The sequence below is a fragment of the Telopea speciosissima genome, chromosome 3 (assembly GCF_018873765.1).
Source record: "Telopea speciosissima isolate NSW1024214 ecotype Mountain lineage chromosome 3, Tspe_v1, whole genome shotgun sequence".
Lineage (NCBI taxonomy): Eukaryota > Viridiplantae > Streptophyta > Magnoliopsida > Proteales > Proteaceae > Telopea > Telopea speciosissima.
In genome coordinates this window covers 64,907,609-64,928,116 of record NC_057918.1, presented here as the reverse complement: position 1 = coordinate 64,928,116, position 20,508 = coordinate 64,907,609, and the positions used below count along the sequence as shown (strand labels likewise).

General features: G+C 37.1%; 2 protein-coding genes across 3 annotated transcripts in view; one reads left to right on the top strand and one right to left on the bottom strand.

Annotated features, from left to right (window-relative positions):
* The window catches only part of LOC122654634 (homogentisate geranylgeranyltransferase-like), an 84,285-nt gene extending 83,125 nt beyond the window's left edge, over nt 1-1,160 (top strand). The window contains exons 10-11 of the mRNA XM_043848820.1: nt 707-811; nt 1,113-1,160. Coding sequence (XP_043704755.1) covers nt 707-811; nt 1,113-1,154 — 147 coding nt within the window. The 3' untranslated portion in view covers nt 1,155-1,160. The remainder of the gene's footprint in view (nt 1-706; nt 812-1,112) is intronic.
* Nucleotides 1,161-3,865: 2,705 nt separating this feature from the next.
* LOC122656950 (glutathione gamma-glutamylcysteinyltransferase 1-like) lies at nt 3,866-13,537 on the bottom strand. Of its 2 annotated transcripts, none has more exons than XM_043851655.1 (8): nt 13,375-13,537; nt 12,033-12,189; nt 9,518-9,756; nt 7,612-7,775; nt 6,220-6,271; nt 5,177-5,404; nt 4,544-5,044; nt 3,866-3,981 (listed from the first exon to the last, which is right to left on the bottom strand). In XM_043851655.1, exons 1-8 carry the CDS (start codon nt 13,447-13,449, stop codon nt 3,898-3,900), a joined length of 1,500 nt encoding a protein of 499 aa, XP_043707590.1. In that variant the 5' UTR covers nt 13,450-13,537; the 3' UTR covers nt 3,866-3,897. The 2 variants fall into 2 exon arrangements, with proteins under 2 accessions (XP_043707590.1, XP_043707591.1); XM_043851656.1 differs by lacking the exons at nt 12,033-12,189; nt 13,375-13,537 and adding exons at nt 9,932-9,933; nt 12,540-12,551.
* Between the last annotated feature and the right edge of the window lie 6,971 nt (nt 13,538-20,508).

The window sequence follows — 20,508 nt, the reverse complement described above, 5'->3', positions numbered from 1 at the left end:
ATGCCCCCTACGCCCAGACACATGGATGGTGAAATGACCACCCCTCCCCCCATATTCAATGTTTGGGTGTGCGCTCCCATTGCCCAGGGGCCACGCGACCAAGTAGCATTCTCTCTCCCTTTTTTTAAATAGTATCAATATATTTTATTTGAGAGCACAAATGCAGTTGGTAAATCTGTGTCCGAGCATAGATTCGTGCTTAATGTCTAACACATGAGAAATTGGTTGTAACCCAACTCTTGCTTGCTTATGTTAAATTTGGGGAGGTGTACTTTACCAAAATAAATTTAAACCAATGTAAGTTTCTAATTAGTTTATCTAACCATATCAATCAAAATAAAATGTTCTATCATCTGCTCTTATTCATTGGTTTATTTCTTTGCTCATCTATGTTTTGTAAAAGTAAATTTTTCCTATGTAATGAATATGAAATAAAAAATAAAATCGACCTAACAAGTTTGCTACTCATTTGAACAGGCATTTTTTCTTGGCATCAATGTCCTTTTAATAGAATATGGAATTGCTACCATAGTAGGAGCTTCTTCTGCATCTACTTTATTCAGCAAGTCTGTCTCTGTATGTAACTTACCCCTACCACTTTAATTAATGGATCGCTTCTCTACTCATGTCTATACACATGTTAAAAAATATTGCATCCAAGCTAATTATTTGTAATTGATGCAATGTGGTGTTTCATTGCATGTAGGTAGCAGGACATGGTTTGCTTGCTTTAGCTCTATGGGTTCGTTCTAGATCTGTTGATGTTATGAACAATTCATCAGCATTTTCCTTTTACATGTTCATTTGGCAGGTAGGTTACATCGATCTAATGAAACCATCTTAATTACTTTTTCTAACATGGTAAAACTTGTGTCGCCTCATGGAACTATGCATTGAATCTTTTATGCAATGTAAATTATCATTTATAAGAACAACTAACAAGATTTCTAATGATAGTATTATGCATGAATAACTTATAAACAAATGATAAACAATGGCTAAATAAATTTTTTTGCCAACATAATCATTTATGTAATGGTTACTATATTTAATGATAAATGTAAGACAATTCAATTATGTTTAGCTGATCACTGAGGCTTTTTCTTTTGCAGTTATACTATGCTGGGAATGTCCTCTTACTATTTTATCGTTGAGAAGAATTTTGTATATTTTTTTTTTTTTTTTTTTTTTTTGGTAAGATAGGAATTTATAGAATAAAAGAGCCATGTGAACAACCTATAGCTTTAGACAAACAAATAAAGAAGACACGGAATGGAACATGGCCAATCTATCATACACATGATAGACAAGGCCTTTCGAGCCAGAGCATCAGCTACTACATTTAGAGCCTATGGAATACATTGAAACGAAATCGAAACAAAAGAAGTAGAGAAGCGCAATAAAGAAGTAATCGAGTATATAAAGAAGTAGTTCATATTTTCTTTTTATTTTCGTATTTTCCTTTGGAAAAATTTGATGTACTCTTGGGGTCTATGAAGAACTTAAAAAAAGGAATACAAACTACATATTTGGCATTATTTAACTTTATCTCAAATCATTCATAAAAGATAATTCATCATCCCACACTAATAAAAGAAAAATGATTGCTTCACCCTTAAAAATATTAAAACGGAAAATGGAGCTAATATCTATATTGAGTATGCTAGAACTATTTGTCTCATCCCCCCTTTCCCCTCTAGCATGTTATGTGCATTGACTTTGAAAAACAGCATCTCTGGTTTGAGCCAACAAGTGTTATTAAAACTCTTCTGAACAATTATAGGGGAAAGACCTAGAGTGTTCAAATTTTGTAATTTTATAGGAATATGGATCCTACTTGGCTTCAAGAAACAAATTTCTTTTTCCATTTTGTTACCATGAAAGATGCAAAATTCTTGTGAATTAATGTTACCCTCCAATCTTCAATAGTTCCATTCTTGTCAAATTCTCCAAGTAATAAAAGAAAGAAGAATAACCTTACACAGCAAGCAACTTGCATAGTTTTACCTACAAGATTAAACCAAAGGCTCTATCTAGCTCCAACCAGTTGATTACCCAAGATTTGGGACTTAATTCAAAGACATGACCAAAGAAACTCCATATTTAGACAAAACCCTTATTGGCACCAAACAGGTGTTAAGGACATTCATCAGTAAGCTTGGTACAAATCATAGGAGTCCCTATAACTAGCAACCAAAATTAACACCTATACAAAGAAAATAAGAGATCTTACTAGGCACTGCTCTATTATCAATTCGGCCCTCAGCCGTGGTGGGAGCTGGAGTATCCAGCCCAACAAAACAAAGAGTGTTTGGGTCATTTCACATGTGGGTCCCCTATGAAATGACCAACCCCCCCCCCCTCCGCCCTGTTTTTGCTGGGTTGGATCCTCTAGCTCTCGCCACGACTGGAGGAGAGCCAGGTCCCTCTATTATATACCAACTATAACAATGCTTGTTTAAGTTTTCTAAGACAACATATCATTTAGGTATGACCTCTTAGAGAACACCCTAGAGGGAGTCAATTCATGGTTACCTATGTGATTCCAATATGTCAGTGCTGTGTGCCCAATGCCATCCATCTTAAGAGAAACTCTTGTACTGGTTTTCTATGCCTTTTTGTGGGAGTAAAACTATGCAGTTCTTAGCGTTTATTCCAGGGGCTGTGAATATCTCAGAGAAGGTCATTCGGGTGTGGCCATGGGGTTGGGTTGCAAGTGGGGCGGGGAGCGCTAGAGGCCGGTGGGGTTGCAGAGGAAGAAGAAGAAGAAGAGGAAGGGACGATGATGTGGGTCCTACTAGGTTTTATATTTTGAAAAAAAAATAATAATTATGGATGAGTAGTGTCAAAAGGGGTTTAAGGGTATTATGGGATTTTAGAAAATTTGTAAATGCCACATCATCACTTAATGGTGTTTTTTAACGGTTAAGGTACGTGTGATAGAATCTTTCAAAAGTAGGGGAGGGCATTATCATTAGTCAAAACCCGAGAGAAGGGTTTGATGTTATGGATACTTAGAGGGAAGGGGGATGATAGTTACTCTAATAATAATAATAATAATTATTAAATAATAAAAAAGACAACAAAATTGATAGCTTTAGAATTAAAAATAAGAGAAACTGGGGAGAGATTAATTGGGAGAGCACATGAGAGGGCTGCCCTTCCGATTGGTTTTTTGCCGATACCCAAAAACAAATTAAGAATTAATAAAAACAGAACAATATTAATAGCTTTCGAATAAAAATTTGGGAGGGATTGGAGAGAGAGACTGGAAAGCACGAGATACAGCAGCCCTTGGATCTCTCCAGCACACGTGTCAAATTGAGAGACCTCATTGAAAGATCCCCACCCACCCCGTGCTGGAAAGGATCCAAATCCAGCTTAATCTCAAAATGTAGTCCTTAAATTGTGTTTTAAGTTTTAGCCCAAAGCAATTAAACTATATGTCACACTCAACCAGGGTTTCAAAACTCGGTAATCAATTCCAGTTCGAATCAGTCAGAATCGGCCGGGAACTGACAGGAATCAGTCGGACTCTGATACTATTCGGCTGTTTCGACTGATTCAATTCCGATTTTTTAAACCATGCATTCAACAGGTTAACTTTGGGCAAGATTTAGTAAGAAGGTTCAATACATGGCAGACCATTCAGAGAAGGCATAATCATCAGTACATTTCACAGAATTTTAGGTTAAAGACAGTGGAAACACAAATACCAGTAGTCCAAAATTAATGATGATATCTATTTTGGAGAAATCCTGGCATTGCTTCTAGCAAAAATTCCTTAAACTATTACACATTTGTCATGCTCCATATTGAGAAAAGAAATGGTGATGAGAAAAGAGAGCTCCCCCCCCCCCCCCCGGGGAGAGGGTTGTGGAAGCAATAAGAAGGATATTAGGAGAGTGTTCCAAGATCTTCATCTACCCTTTTATCTTGACATCTCTTGAGGAAATAGAGTTGTCTTCTCAGATGCAGCACCTGCAATGGCATCGGAAACAATGAGATCACAGCTATCTGTATCAATTTCTCCAATAAAAATCCCGCAGCTGAATTCATCAGGCTCCAAGAATCAATGAGATCATGATTTGCTTGCAGAAATTCTTAACACCTAGAAAATGCACTCGAGAGGGCTGAAAGAGAAGAAACCTTCCGAACCCACTAAAAGTACTATGGGCTTGAGCCAGGACTACAGCAAGCTCAGCACAAGCCACTGGATGGGTGCTCCAGGAGCCCTCAACTTCACAGGAATTATTCCTAGCACTAAGTAAAGTCAATCACACCATGTAAAGTGAATCAGCTCTTTGAGTATAATGTCAACAGTGAACAGAGAATCCCCACATGCATATCATGGTACGAGAACGTCATGCAGTTACTAATTAGAACCAAAGAGATTGACACAAGCCAAGCTGAGATAAACCTGAAACTACGATGATATTTATCCATTCAACTGATTCAATGTAAAAACTAAAATGGTACGCGACCATCTGGATTCTCAATGTTCAAATTGCACTTAAAAGATAAAAACATGGAAATAAACTACCTCTTCTTGCAGCAAAAGGGGGAGATTGTCCGTTGAAACAAGGCCATTAATTTCCTGCAACAACTTCTCTTCTTTGATATTAGACCATGTCTGTGGAGGCAAGGCCAGTAACAATACTGTTAGAAGATCATTGTTTGTTGGAATGTGACTGCCAGGACTAGAACCGCAGCAAATCCTCTGCTTTTCTGGTGATGAAGGAACCAGCACATCCACACTTTGTTCTCCACTACCTGTCTCCACTGTACCACAAACCACCGTAACGGGCATGTCACCCTCAGCCTTCAACCATTTCACACATGTGGCTCGACAGCAGAATCTGTCTGAGCCAGACTTCCCTGTCAAAAGCTCTGCCCCTTGGCAACAGACATTTGCCGCAATTTCAGGCAACGTGTCATTTTTTATAAAAGCTTGCAGGTTTTGGCAACACAAGTTTGCAGAAGACAGCCATTCTGTCACATGTTTGAAGAGTTCAGTTTCATGTACTTGTTTCAGTATTTCTTCCTGAAACCCAAAATGTTTTCATCAATACTGGATCTGAAAATGATTGAGAAATAGATTGTTTGAAACAAGAAACGAAAAATGAAGAAATTCCCTCATTTATTAAGTGAATTAACTTTAAAAGCTATACACGACCTTTACAGCAAGCCTTTCTTTCTCCTCTGTGCTTAAACTCGAACCCCCATCCTCTTGTCTCCGAACCTCTGCAACCCACTTGATGAACTCTCCAAAATTGGCAGGAAGTGATGTGAATACAACAGAAAGAAGCTTCTGAACATCTTTTATATCTTTCGACTTCAGGAGGACAGATACATCATCAATTAGGTACTTCGACATGCCAATCCAACTATCATGTTTACAGCTCTGCCAATGTTTCATGGTTAGGATTAATTGTTACAACACCACAGTGCAACATTCAAGACAATTTAAAGCATCCACTCATAAAAGTAAGGATAGTATTTTACTGCAGATATTGTCATATGTTTATTACAAAGCGTGATGGTAAGCATAAAGCATGTATCATGTATGCACATATGGATGCATACTATGGTGCTTCCAAGAGAAAGATGATATGGGCAAATAATTTCCATTTATAATATTTTGATTTTCATCCCTCTTTGCTCATTTCTTCCAGAAACTGTCCACCACAATTTGGTGCATTTTACTTTGATTCCTAACCAAGAGTTACCAAGAGCATAAGTGTCAAGGATCCAGGCAAAATAGCCTTTCCCCTGTTTGGATTTTGGGACCATAGACAAAATTGCAATTAAGAAAAAACATATGTAAAACTTCTCTGTTTACCAACAACTGTAATTTTTAATATGACACTATTGTGGTTGGGCGTATAATAGCTGAAATAAATGTACTACAGGGAATAATAAAAAAATTCTCATTTTTCCAATAACGGGACCAAGTGGATTAAAACAAAGGAAGAAAACCTGCCACAAAATAGAAGATAAAAAAGAATGCTGCTCTTCTTCTACAACATTTCTGTGTATTCAATCACCTTACATAGCTATAAGTTCTTTCTAAATTGGTGTACAAGAAATAAGAAAATAAAAGAAATGCAACTTGATTACAACACAATTAGCGAAACAAAACACAAAACCACATAGTTGATCATATCTGCATTAATTGCATCTCATTCCAACATTGCAAACTACCTGGGGAGACCTTACCAGGGTATAAAGCAATGATGATGCTCTGTGAACCCTTGAAATTAGCATAAACCTGAAAAAAAAAAAATGGAAATCGAACGTAATGAGACTGATTTCAAGCAACAAGACAAGACCACAAACTAGAATAAAAACGAGGGTCATTTCCATGCAAAGCTGCCCTGGACCAAATATATACAACTATTACAATACAATCCTGTAGAAATAGACACAGAGAAATAGCAGCAAACAAACAAAAATATTCCATAGTTTGCGACTCTTTTTACTATATGGATTTTTATTTTTTTTTGGATGAGAAAATATTCCAGCATGCCCTCACCCAGAAGTATATCAGCACAACGTCTGTTTTTTGCCACATGGAAGAGTCATATCGCAATTCTGACTGTTAAATGGTAGGAAATTATGTGGATTGGCCACATATCAAAGTTCAGGCCGAGATTCAATATAACCTCTCATATGTAGGCATACCCTCCCAGGTATGTCATGCACCCTGAGGCAGTCTCTGATTTTTTCATTACCTTGTTTTGACACATGGCAAACTCAGATTGGGCTGAAACTTGACATGTGAATAGAGGACCTTGGAGTGCACCTTTACACAGAATTTCAGCCTCACTTGAACTGCCACATGGCAGTGATTGGAGAGCATTCTGTTCTACTACTGGGTGAGGGTGTGCAATCCCCCGCTTCCTATTTTTTTTTACTTCTACAATATTTCCAGCTGATCTGTCCACTTTATTCTGGAACTTAAGAAACTCTTATTTTGGTAAACAAGGAAGAAACAATAGAAGTTTATCCCAGTTTGTGGTAGCCTGAACAATTTGGTTAAAATAAATAATAACTGAACAGAAGAACCTGTATATTGGTGGTTAGCAAGGAAAGGAGACGATTGCTATTTTGGGTTTCAATTACACAGGAATTGTGGACAAAAAAGGATGCGACATTAGTTGTAAATGGAGGACATCTTTTGTATAATATAATTTTTCCATTCTCTTGTATAGTGGTCTTTGGGCTTGTATAGTATAGTGGGCCTTTATTTATTTCTGACCTCGACTTGTGAAGAAAAAATAATTCCTGGCAAAATATGATACAATTTTCCGGTTCAATTGGTGATTTAGAACATCTTATATGGACTTCTCAAGGTACTAATTTTGAAGATCTACTACTGATAGACCAACTTCTCCTAATTCGTATTGTCATGTAGGGGTTTTTCATCAAAAATATTATAATTCACCATTGACAAAGAGGGAAAAAGGAGATAGGAAGGCAGGAAAAAAGCATCTCTGAACTAGCTGTATTATATATACTATTCATCTGGAAAGTATATCACAATGGACCAAAGCCCCATCAATCTATTTGGGAAAAATATTAAATTTAGAAACAAAAAGAAACTCATACCCTCTACGCTGTCCCGTTGCTTCATCAACAATATCCATGGCTTCCCAAAGAAGTGTAAGTGGAACCCAGTGAGGAGGATACTTAAAGCGTGCCACATCCAAAATCAGTGCCATGTCCGTTCCAGCATGATAACCACCAATAGGTGAAAAATGACCAGTCCCTGTCTAGAGAACTCTCTTACAATTAAACTTGCGAAAAGGTATGAAGAGAAGATGAGAACCATATATGAGAGTCTAGAAATATACCAAAGACAAAAGTTTAATTCATAGATCAAAGGATAGTCTCCTAAAAATCACAATTACCCAAATCATATGATGCAACAACTCATAATAAACCTCCACAGTTAACACTTAGTCACTGACCATATCTACAAAAGCCAAGACATCAAAATGAAAGATATAATTCAAATGTAGCCTTTCAATTCATAAATGGGAGCTTAAATTGAATATCGGACCTGAGATGACAATATCATCCAGAATAGTGTACCCTTTCTAGTGAATAACATTAAATGGTTCCACAGTACTCAAACAAAATACAGGAAGTTAAAAGAAAAGGAAAAGGATAGTTATGACTTCTTTTAACAAACCAGAGCAAGCCAGGGAAATTACCATCACTAATGTAAAGACCCACGTCCACAAGTGATGTTCATGTCAATAAGCTCAAAGGTTGGGAAATCATTTTTACACTCGTCTAACCACAGAACTATATACTGTTCGCTACCATTTCACCTAAAAGCTCAAACTATTAGGGAAGGGCAGTGTCAATGTCTACATCAACAGTCCCCCGCACATGCAGGCCAAGATCCCATGGTCGTTGCACATGGAGCTCACGTGGTGTAACTCTCCCGATGCACTTCCTAGGAGTCTAACACTTGACCTTCCTGCTCTGATACCATGTTCGCTACCGTTTCACCTAAAAGCTCGAACTATTATGGAAGGGGCAGCATCAATGTATACATCAACATATACATATTTTAACTGGATGGGAGACATATGAAAGGGTAAATCAGTCTAGTGATCATCCCTTTCCTGCTGAGCTTTAAGCGCACGATTGGCAATCATTTCTAGGACACGGATTTGTTATTTAACATTAATTTAAAAGGGACATTAGGAATGAAGGTGTCCTTTGGAGAAAATAAAAGGGGGAGGGAATGGAGATGGATGACGATACTGATTATCTAGATCTCTGCAGTAAATGTAAACTTTATCAAGGTTCTCAAAAAGAGTAATCACGGAGAAATCAATTTGATGGCCAACTGGTCATGTTGAATTTAACCTATCAAAAACTTTATAGCTGCTAAACATAAAAGATTTAATCATTATCAGATGAAAAGAAAAGAAATATCAGAAACTGATGAGTTTGAAAACTTGGTAAACCAGAAGCAGACGCACCAAAAGACCAAATGTATCCAAGATTAACATGTTAATAAAGATAAAACCTTTATTTTTACAAAGCTAGCTGCATTCACGTATTACCAAAGCTAATAGTTGCTTATAACAACCAAATTACACAATACATTGAACTTTAATACTCACAATTCTAAAGGAATGAGCAACGGCTATGACATTTCTTAAAGTCGCCACATAAACCAGTCATAGATTTTAGTGAACAAAAGGGTTGTAGATGAATTTTAATGAAGTATATTTCCTTCAGCTAAGATACCAGTGGATGAACACAATTAGATTTTTCCAACCACTAAACCAATATGTAACAGACAAAGGTACAGTAGCAACAAAACACAGGATCAAGAAAACATTGGTGATCCTCATAGCCCTAGTCCGTCATCCTTCCCTTGGATAATCAATTTAAGTTATTGCCACAAATAACTCCTTCCCAGAAACTATGAAAAGTTTATGCTAAATAAAAATACAACTGGATTCACTGCTGAATAAATTGTGCTCCATACCTGTTTGAAAGGTGCTCGATGGTATGAAGTGATCACATGACAATCTTCAGAAGAAGTACATGACATTACATATTTACGAAAATCACCGATGGTGGTATGGTTTGTGCGAAAAGCTTCAACTTTAGCGCCAGCACATTGGGCCAAACATGCAACCTTCCCAAATGTGATGCCTTCAGATTTAATCTTTTCTAAGGGCTCACAACAGTCTAGCATAGATTCATCAAACCATCTCCAAGGTCCTGTTAGATAAATCATTAAAATAAAATGTAAATACTGCCCATGAATGAAAACAATAACACAGTAATTCTGGAGAAGAACCAGCATGCTGAGTTGTAAGTAGAAGACCGTTTAAGGAATTGCACCCTACACACCCCCCCCCCTACAAAAAATAAATAAATAAATAACCCAACCGACCACTTTGATCATTTCCCAATTCCTCCAAGAATTTAGAATTGAAATGAGTCAAATTTGAAGCATATACCACACTCAAAACGTATTAGATATTGGTACACCCAATTTGGCCCCAACCCATTAAGCATGGAAGACACCTAACAAATTTTCCTAGGTAACCAGGGACACCTGTAGGATGAGGTTGGGTCATATAGTCCCTTGAATCAGTAAACGGTCATAAGAAACCTAAATCATTAGAAACAGGACAAGAAGGACCAGTTTGGTCACTTCCAAGGGATCAGAACAAACAGCTTCTACCTGTCCTAGATTTGACAACAGCAGAAGCAAAAATCCCTCTCCCTTTCTGTCAAAAACCATTCTATCGATTCTTTTGTAAGTCATTAAGAACAGTCTTTCAAATTTATTTCTCCAATCAGCCTCAGCAAAGGCATCTGGGATCCACCCTATTACTGGAATCTTCATCTGCTCACAATCATACAAAAGGCAAGACAGGCCTTACACAAAACTTCCTTTAGTTCAATGGTCTGCCCTTCAATGTAATCACTAATCAGCTTCCTCCCAGCACCCATGCCAGCAGAAAAGAAAAAACTCAGCTGAAACAGTCACCAGACAATATATCCACCACATGCACCCATTCCATGGCAAACAGGTCAATTAGGAAAGATAGGGTTAAACAGGTTTTTTAGGATTTATGAAATTTATTCTTGAGACCCTGCAAGTATATTGGTATTCCTAGACTGTGGCTAGGCTTTTCTGGGTTATTATTGTTATCTTCATCTGCTAAATTTATTACTGGTCGCTGCTCCTGCTGTCTATGAATTCTAACCAAATCTCAGCTTAGTTCTTTCATAAGTTGTCAACTGCTTCACTGAACTGATGAGTTCGTTGATGTTTAGTTCAATTACTCATTGATTCTTCAATCAATTTCACGCATCAATGAACTTTCAATCTGCGGCTACTCCTATTAGAATAGTGTTTTTTGAATCAGATTCTTTCAACTTGAATTTGGTCCAACTCTTCATATCAATTATTATCAGTAGTAATGACTTTTAATTAGATTATAGTTGGGTCCCACCCTTGGCTTGGTGGTAAGTCATCCAGCTGTTGATAGGAGACCAAAGATGAATCCCACCTCTCTTTTTTTTGTTGGACCAACCCGGTATCCAAGTGGAGATGAACCGGGCCCACTTTGAGTTTTTGGATCTAGTAGGATATTCATAGTTTATTTACCTTGGGTGTCTTGTAGAAGTTTCCGTACGAGTCTTTTTTGGTTTTATTTATTATTTGGATTTATATGTTCTAGATTTCGATTAGGATTATGGGTTGTTTGAGTCTTTAAATACATGGTTGTAACTAGCAAGGTTAGATTGAGAATGAATTGAAGTTGAATTTGTGTGGCTGTAGCCTGTGTGACGTGTGCGAGCTTCCCCCCCCCCCTTTTTATGCGTTCCTCTCTCCCCTACAACTCTGAGTTCTTCTCAGATTTCCCCTCTCCCCTAGCATCACTCCACCACCCACATTATTTAGGGTTTACCTTCCTGGGGAGCAGGTCTGCAAGGTTTCAAGTTTTTCAAACTTTTCATACATTAATATATAGTCACTACTACTACTACAACAACAACTCAGCCTTATCCCAATAAATGAGGTCAGCTATATGGACCCTTGCAAAGATGATAAATTAAAAATAATAGTAAAAAGACAATAGCACAACAACATCGACAGAAACTCAGGAATATCCCACCTAAATGAAGTCGGCTACATGGATCGTTGCCCTCCAATCAGCTCTTTTAATATATAATCACTAACATAAGGAAAATGCAAGGGAATGTGAAAATAATCATTCGTCTTTGTGGCAATAAAATAATACAGTTAGAGAAGTACAATAAAAATAATTGGAAAAAGGCTACAACCACGGAAATAATGAAATGGAGTGAATAAGAAATTAAAGAACATGGTGAACTGAATATTCATTTGACGGTCATGCAAAGAAGTTACACGCTTACAATAGAGATCTTTCAAATTCTCATTCTTCATAGACAGGGCCTCTTAAAACAAATTCATACAACCACCAAATTCAAAAGACGTAATAGTTTTGGAGTGTTACCTTTCCATTTTCTTCCAGGATCAATGGCAAGAGCATTCAATACCATGGAGAGGCTGGCCAGTCCACAATATGCAGGTTCTGATTGTGTTTGGAAGTATGAAATCAACTTGTAGAATCCTTCCATGTGTCCACCTTGAAGGGCTTCAATGAAGAGTTGCTGCAATTTTGGAGACATGACAAGAGGAGTGTGGATAAAAGAAATCAAAACAAGGGATCCCAAGGTACCCTAAAACAAAAATATCTACAGAAGTCCATATGAATGTACCATCCTGAAATTGCATAAAAATTCCCAGATTTATGGGGGAAAGAATTATCTTTTATACAAAGGGGTGCATCTTTGCTGCACAATTGTAATATGTTTTATGAAGGGCAATGCATTAAGACCACCAAATGCACAAGAACTAAGCCCCGAGGTTTAAATCTTAAATCTAATGATCTATTTATTTTTTTAGATAACAAACTTCATTAGAAAGGAAATCGAGATTCTTACATGATTGATTCACTCACTTCCCTCAGTTTTACATGTCAGATTCATTTGATATTCTGTGACTGAAGCAAAAGAAAGCAATTGGGTATTTTTTTTTTCTTTTTCTTTAACTTGATAAATATCTTCCCTACACTTGTCACTTGTAAAATCATTTAATGTTTTTAGTGAACATTTCCCCTCCCCTTCCCTCTCACAATACATACAAAACTTTGTAAATATGTGTTGTTAGTCACAAAAAAGCTGCAGATGGGGCAAGCAAGATCACTTAACACATGTCACATGCATGTTTTAATGACCAGGACCATTTGCAAAGGGGTCCCAACTCCCAAACATGAAAATATGGAAAACGATCTTCTTGGGTCTTGCATAAATTCCATTCACAATGTCAGAAAGCACCACAGAAACTGCTCAAGTGCGTAAATTTAAACAGTTAGGGATGTCGAAGTGCATAGAGTTAAAACAGTTCTGGGCAAGCAATACGAAGGTGAAAGCCTCAATCACAGCACCAACTTGTTTGAGATTGATCTAGTGGTTTCCAGACAAAAAAACCTTCTCAACAGGAGGTAAGTACAATGTCAAACTGAAACAATCCCCCACCCCCCAAACCCAGAAAAGGGTAAATACAATAAAGTTACGGATTAAAATTTTGTGAAAGAAAAACAATTGTCCAAACAACAAAACAATAATCATAGCAAGAGGTCCACTGCAGTTTCCCTACGATCAAAATTTCATAGAACTCTCATTCTTGTTATGGAGAACAAAAAAAAAAGAAGCCAACAACTAATAGAAAGTTGCATTAGCAACGTATGGGTTGGAAATTGAAATACAGAGAATATTGAAGCAAAGAAAACAAACCTTTCCTTCGGATGAAGCGAATTCGATAGCAGGAGGAGAGGGAAGAAGTCGCCTGTACAAACCTGCCACCGCCATTTTGAATTTTTTACCTCTCTCCCGTGTTCTTCAAGTTCGTCCTCCTCAGCAATCCACAGTCCGTCAGTCGAAATCGCAAGGAAATTAGTAAAGTTTTCAATCGATTCGTGATTTATACCGTGAAGTTTCCACTTTTTCAAAGCAAAAGAGAATATAATCGGGGAATTGGCTTTTCTCAAAAGTTTTTCTCTTCATAATTTCAAATTTTTTTTTGAATTGTTTCCCCTTTTTGTCTTAGTTTCCAACATAACCTAGGATATTGGTCCCACATTGGAGAAAAACAACAGCGATTGCTTTATCCTTCCCAAGTACCATAGTTGAAAAATCAGGTTTTGACTGTAACGTATGGCCCAAAGTCACATTAAGTCAAAATTTTGAAAAATCTGATCAAAGGTCTGTAGATTAGGTAAAATAAAAAATGAGGAGATTAGGTCATAAATCGTCCGAGTCAAAGAAGACTCAACAGTTTTACTCGAGTCATGACAAACTCAACGAGTTTAGTCATTTTTTAAAAAACCATTAAACCAGTTCACTTAACTGAGTTGAGCAAAATATTAAATTTGTATTCTAAAACAGCAAGAAACCCTGAACTCCTCGACCTCCTTCTCTTGTTCAATGTTATAAACTCAAAATGCATTGATATGTGATTCCTTGATTTTTATTTTTTTTACCTGTTTTTTCCATATTTTTTTGACTTTATTTTAATTTATACATATTTATTGTATTAAAAATTAAAAAACATTACTTGTCTTGATCGGGTTTGACAAGACCGAGTCACCAGGTTTTTCTAAAAGATTGAGTCAAGTCAGAAAATCTAATGTTCCAATTATTAATCTTTTCCTCCTTTCTCAATCAAACTTAAAAATGAAAGAAAAAAAAAAAAACTTTTTCTTCTGACAACTAAAACAAAGAACAACTTTTCTTTTCTTCTTATTTTTTTTTAATTCTCGCATCAATTTCGTCAAATAGAGAGCGAGGGGTGTTTTTATCATTTCAGATGAGCGTTGATGTTAATTTAACTACATATAATGCTAATTGTGCACACATTTGCATGAAAACTTTTGCCTTTCTTTTTTCTTTTTTTTTTACAATCCATGCCTTAACAAACACTAACTCTAAAGCTCATGCATGATTTACCCAAAAAAGAAAAGCATAAACATCACAACCTAATCAGTTGTTAGAAAAATTATGTAATCTATGCTTCTCAAGCACACGAATATGGGACAGGAGCACAATTTTTATAATAGGGATACAAAGAATGGAGGAGAGAGACATGAGAAGGAATTGAACTATGGCATAGACAACATTTTCCATAATTTTGTATCCCTCTATTTATATGAAAAAATTGTAACTTTACTCAAAAACAAAAAGATAATTGATTCCATGTGGCATGTTCCAATTGGCTTCAGAATGATTTACCTCTCATATCGTGTGAGATAAACAAAACTCTAATTCAAAATATAGGCCTTCTTTTAAATAATTTGAAGACTTTAAAAAAAATTAAGAGATATTATAGATTATAAATTATATAAGGATCTACTGTAACATTCCATGGTTCTAAATAAGTGCTAACCAATTCTCAATCATATGTAGAAATCCAAGGGTAAGAAGGGGCATTTGGCAATAAAACTTGACCTTAGCAAAGCATATGACAGAATTGAATGGTACTTTCTTGAAAAGATACTACTAAAGTTGGGTTTTGCAGGTCAATGGGTGTGATGGATAATGTAATGCAGCTCAACAGTGGAATATCATATCAAAGTCAACGGATCCATTAACGGCAAAATTAACCCCCCCCAAAGGGGTCTCTGCCAAGGCTTCCCATTGAGCCCATATTTATTTATCTTTTGCAAAGAAGTCCTCTCCTGCCGCCTCAGCCATGCAATCAATTCCAGATTATTATCGGGCATCACAATCAATAGAGGAGGTCCTCTCATTCATCATCTCATGTTTGTCGATGATTGTATGATCTTCTCAAGAGCAAGCTAAAATGAATTTTTGACCATTCTCAAATCTCAACATCCTCAATGAATATGGAACAATGTCAGGCCAAGAACTGAACATGGAGAAGACCAACATCCTATTCAGCTCTGGGACTCTAGCTCATGTCTGTAATACCATATCAGCCATCTCACACCTCAAAGAAGTTACTTCCCATGGAGTCTATTTGGGTCTGCCCTCTTCTTTTGGACGACTAAAGCGGCAAGTCTTCTCATACATCCTTGAGAGAGTTCAATCCAAGTTGACTGTATGGCGTGAAAAACTTCTGTCCAGTGCAGGTGAAGAAATATTGATCATGGCATGAAAATTCTTCTTGTTGCTTAGAAGCCTATGCAAAAAGCTGAACAGCCTCATCCGCCACTTCTAGTGGAAGAATAACTCCATTCAGGGAGTCACATGAGTAAAATGGTCAAAGGTTTGCACAAAGAAGAAAGATGGAGGACTGAGCTTCAGGGACTTCACCCATTTTAACCAAGCTCTACTCTCCAGACAAAGCTGGAGATTATTAAACCATCCTCAAAGTTTATGTGCTTAGGTTCTCAAATCCAAGCACTTCCTGAACTCATGCTTTATTGAGGCCCCTACTTCCAATTGAGCCTCGTGGGGTTGGAAAAGCATATTATCAGGACGAGATCTTTTGCTTCAAGGGCTGCGGCATAGAGTGGGTAATGGACTATCAACCAACTTCTTTCATGATCCATGGGTAACTATATTGCCCCACAGTCGAATTACTACAATACCTTCCCAACCACCTATCCTTCAAATCAATCAACTGATCGACTGGAGGTTCGACTTTTTGGAAAATAGATCTTCTTACCCCCAAGGCCCCAACTGAGGTCAATGCAATTCTCATATTGCCCATCCTCTCTCTTGATACAGAAGACAAATGGCTTTGGGGCCCCTCCAAAATGGGATAATTTGATGTCCGATCGGCATACTTCACCAGTCTCAATTCAGACTGCACTTGGTCATCCATTCCCTCCTCTTCAATTGGAAACTCGTTCTAGAGCTCCATCTGAAAATTGGAAGTAGCCCTAGAAATATAAATCTTCCTTTGGTGATGTGGACAAACTGCTCTGGCGGTGAATAAGAATCTTTTGAGATGCAGATCAGCTCATCTCCCCTTTGCCCTGTTTGCACGAGGAAGATGAATCAATTTATCATGTACTTTTAAAATGTCATCATGCTTCCGCGTGCTAAAAGGCATTCCCATTCCGCCTTGATGTCTCGGAATTCCAAGGCCTAGACATTAAAGACTAGATGACCTTCATCCATTCACGCTTTAAATCAGCAGGAAGCCAAAGGGACATAGACTCCATATGGACATCTCTTCTATGGCTACTTTGGAAAAAGAAGAACAAGGCATATTTTGACATGATTTCAACTAGCATAGATTCTACAATGTCAGCTTCCGTGACAGCATAGCTGAGAAGCACCTTACTATCCGAGCAAATCCTCTTGAATAGATGGATGCCTTCCCTCCCATTTCATGCCAAATTCCTCAACAACATCACCACTTTTCCATCTTTACCGACAGAGCCTAGTGCGATTCGTCTCACTATGGGGGAAAAAGCATAATTATCTGGGACCCTGGTGAATTGTTCGTTGCTGCAAAATGTGCGACAGGTTTTGGATACTCAGCCACTTTGACGGAAGTGGAAACGATCAGAGATGGGCTTCTTCTGGGCCTCTCCCTCAACATCCACCGAATAATCATCTTCTGATTGCTCCCTAGTTATAGCAACTTTAAATGGTCTTCCCTCCTCAATCGATTGGGCAGCAAGGGAGATTATTTTAGAGATCCTCAGACTGGTGGATCAATTCACATTGATCCACTTTCGTTTCATTCGCAGGATCCAAAATGTCTTTGCAGATTTCCTAACTTCTGGCTCTTCTAGGCTCAAGCTGTCAAAAGTTTGGTGGTCACAATCATCACCTTTCCTTGTAAATACTTCCCTTGTCTCTTCCAGGAGTTTCTCCCAAGAAGCTTTTATCTAATGAAATTTTGTTCTTTTGACCAAAAAAAAAAAAAAAAAACTAAGTGCTAACGTTGTGAATGGAAGAACGACATTTTTAATTTGAGGGTTTAAAGTTCACCATGGTTTGTGAATTGTCATCATATTCTTTTTGGGATAACCAAAGAGAATAAATAGCATTGAAACAGAGAAGTAATATTTACATTGTCCTCCTGTTATATAAAAAATAGTTTACAGATCATAGCCTACAAGCCATACTTCAAAATTTGAAATATCCTATCATTGTTCTTAACACAAAAAATATAGAATTTGGGTAAAATATGAAAGATTAAAAATTAGATTAAGGGTGTCAAAAAAACCCGACCATAACCCGCCCTGAGCCCGGACAAGGCTGGGCCAGCCATTTGGTTAAGAAAGGATCGGGCTAGGTTTCACAATTGCTAGGCTCTGGCAGGGCCTGAGTTGAGGCCTCCGCCCTGGCAAGGCCAGCCCGACCCAGTAGTAATGAATAATATAATATATAATATATTATATATATATTAATATAATACATAATATATTACATAGTACATAAAAAGTGGGCTAGGGCCTTGTTAAGTGGGCTATGATACCATGATGAACTTTGTTAATTTCACTATTCAATGGGCCAATTAGGGTCGGGCCAGGCTTGGGAAAACCCTGCCAAGGTTGGGCTGGATTGAGGGTATACTTTGGCCCTGGCAGGGTCGGTTTGGGCTTGGATTTAGGTTAAGGCTCCTAGGGTTGGGTTAGGGTTAAGGCCAAGCCCGGCCCAGCCAGCCCATTGACATCCCTGAATTAGATTCCATGGCCAGGAACTCTTAGTAGGTTCAGGAAGAAGCCTCAACAAATCCTCCATCTCTATCCAATTTTCTGAAACATGAAGTCCCAATCCCATAGCCTCTTTCAATCCTTGAAAGATACCCTAAACTTTTGTTGCCAAGTGCTAATTTGTCCTCAAATAATCACAACCAATCAAAATACAATGACCTTGAAACAAAAGACTATAAGCTCATCCTGAAGCATTCAAGAGATGACTATCAATTCCTGCGCAAATCAAGATTGGATAACTCTAAGTGGGAAAATAAAGTAAAGACCTGGTATCGTGGAGAACTTCATCAGGGATAGATAGAAATATTATTACAATTAGACAAGACAAACTAATAAAGATGAAGATTAGTAATCCATTGATTAGTAAATTACAAAGACGACAAGATGTCTCAATAGGGACCCATATACCTAAAATATATCAAATAGGAACACCATTATTTAAAACTCCCCAAAAAACACTTTTGAATTTAGGATGCAATTTGAGTTTCCAAAAGAAACACCACCATTTAAAAATGTTAGGATTAGAAATAACACCCCGAGATAAGCATATTGACTAAGCAGCTAGTTTAGTTTTAAACCCTCCAGTTCGACTCAATTTAAAACACCTCCAATCCTCTTCTGAAGATAATGGGAGCAAAAGAACTTTCCCCACTAAATCAGAAGGAAGACACGAAGATAACAAGCCCAAAATCGCTTGCCTGTCGAAAAGGTTCACAACACACAATTTAGAAGGAAGACAAGAACAAGGTAATGATGGAATCCAAGGATCAAACCAGAAATAAATAGACCTACCATTTCCCACTCTTCCAAGTTCTAATCACCATATCTTTAAGAATAGGTAAAATACTAGCAATACAATTCCAGACCAAGACCCCCTTTTAGACAACACCTTTGTATCGAAACGAGATTTATTATAAAAGTACTTGGCTCTCAGAGTTTAGGCCCACAAGGTCAAACTTTTTGAAAGTAAGCAACATCCTAACTTTAGCAGTAATGATTTATTTTGAGTAGCAACATCTCGAAACCCCAAACCCACAAACATTTTAGGAGAACATAATTTGGACCAATAAATCAAATGAAGAGATCTAGCCTACTCCCTTTCACCCATCCAAAAATTCAAACAAATAGAATCCAATTTACTACAAACTTTTTTAGGAAAAACAAAACAAGACCTCAAATAGACTGGAATAGACGCAATAACAAATTAGATCAATACTTGGCTACCTAACTAAGAAAGTAAATCAACTTTCCCCACAAATAAACGAGATTATACTCTCGAGACAATGTGCTTAAGTCCAACAATCTGAGAATGAGGATAGAAAAACTTTCTTCCCAAATAGGGCACAAAGTTGTTGTTTCTTAAGAGGGGGAACATTTTTAATAAAATAAAGACCATTTTTCCCAAAATATAAAAACTAACTAGATAAGTCAAAAAAAAATCTATAATAGATCGAAAAGTTAACAGGTCTCAGTAGTAGCCAACAAAAAATAATAAATGAGAGATTTCGGGAGCATGCCAAGCTACTTTAACACCCCTGAAAAGACCCAAATCCCTACATGTAAATAAAAGACGAGAGAGGACCTCCATCGCTGCTATGAAAATATAGGGACTCAAAGGGAACCCTTGTCGAATTCCACGTGATGGTTCAATAAGCTCAAAAGAACTTCCAACAATCTTAACAGAGTAGGAAACAAATGATATAACCGTACTCAAAAGATTAAGCCACTCAAGCCAAAACCAAAAAAATTAAGTATGGCCTTAACAAATTCCCATTGCAGCCTATTGTAGGCTTTGGCCATATCAAGTTTGATGGCGACATAACCACACTTCCCTTTCTTATGGCGAAGATAATGAAATATTTCCTGGAAAATAATGATATTATCATATATTTGATCCCCAAGAACAAAGGCATGAATTGCCATCATTATCAAGGATGTCACTATATATAGAAAACATGAGTGGGTCTATGCATGGAGGACCTTATATCTATCTCATTTATTTTAACACAAAACTTGTCATGCTATATTGATCAAATATTTGCCTAAAGATTGTGAAAAATAATAGTGGATGCGACTAACCTTTATCGATGTATATTATTGAATAGTAATGTCATGGATGTTCATAGTTTTGAAATTTGAATACTTAGATAAGTTTCTATTCCAAATTAAAAATAATGGATTGTATGACAATGTTTTTATTTCAAATTTGTATTTATGAGTTAGAAGTATTTTT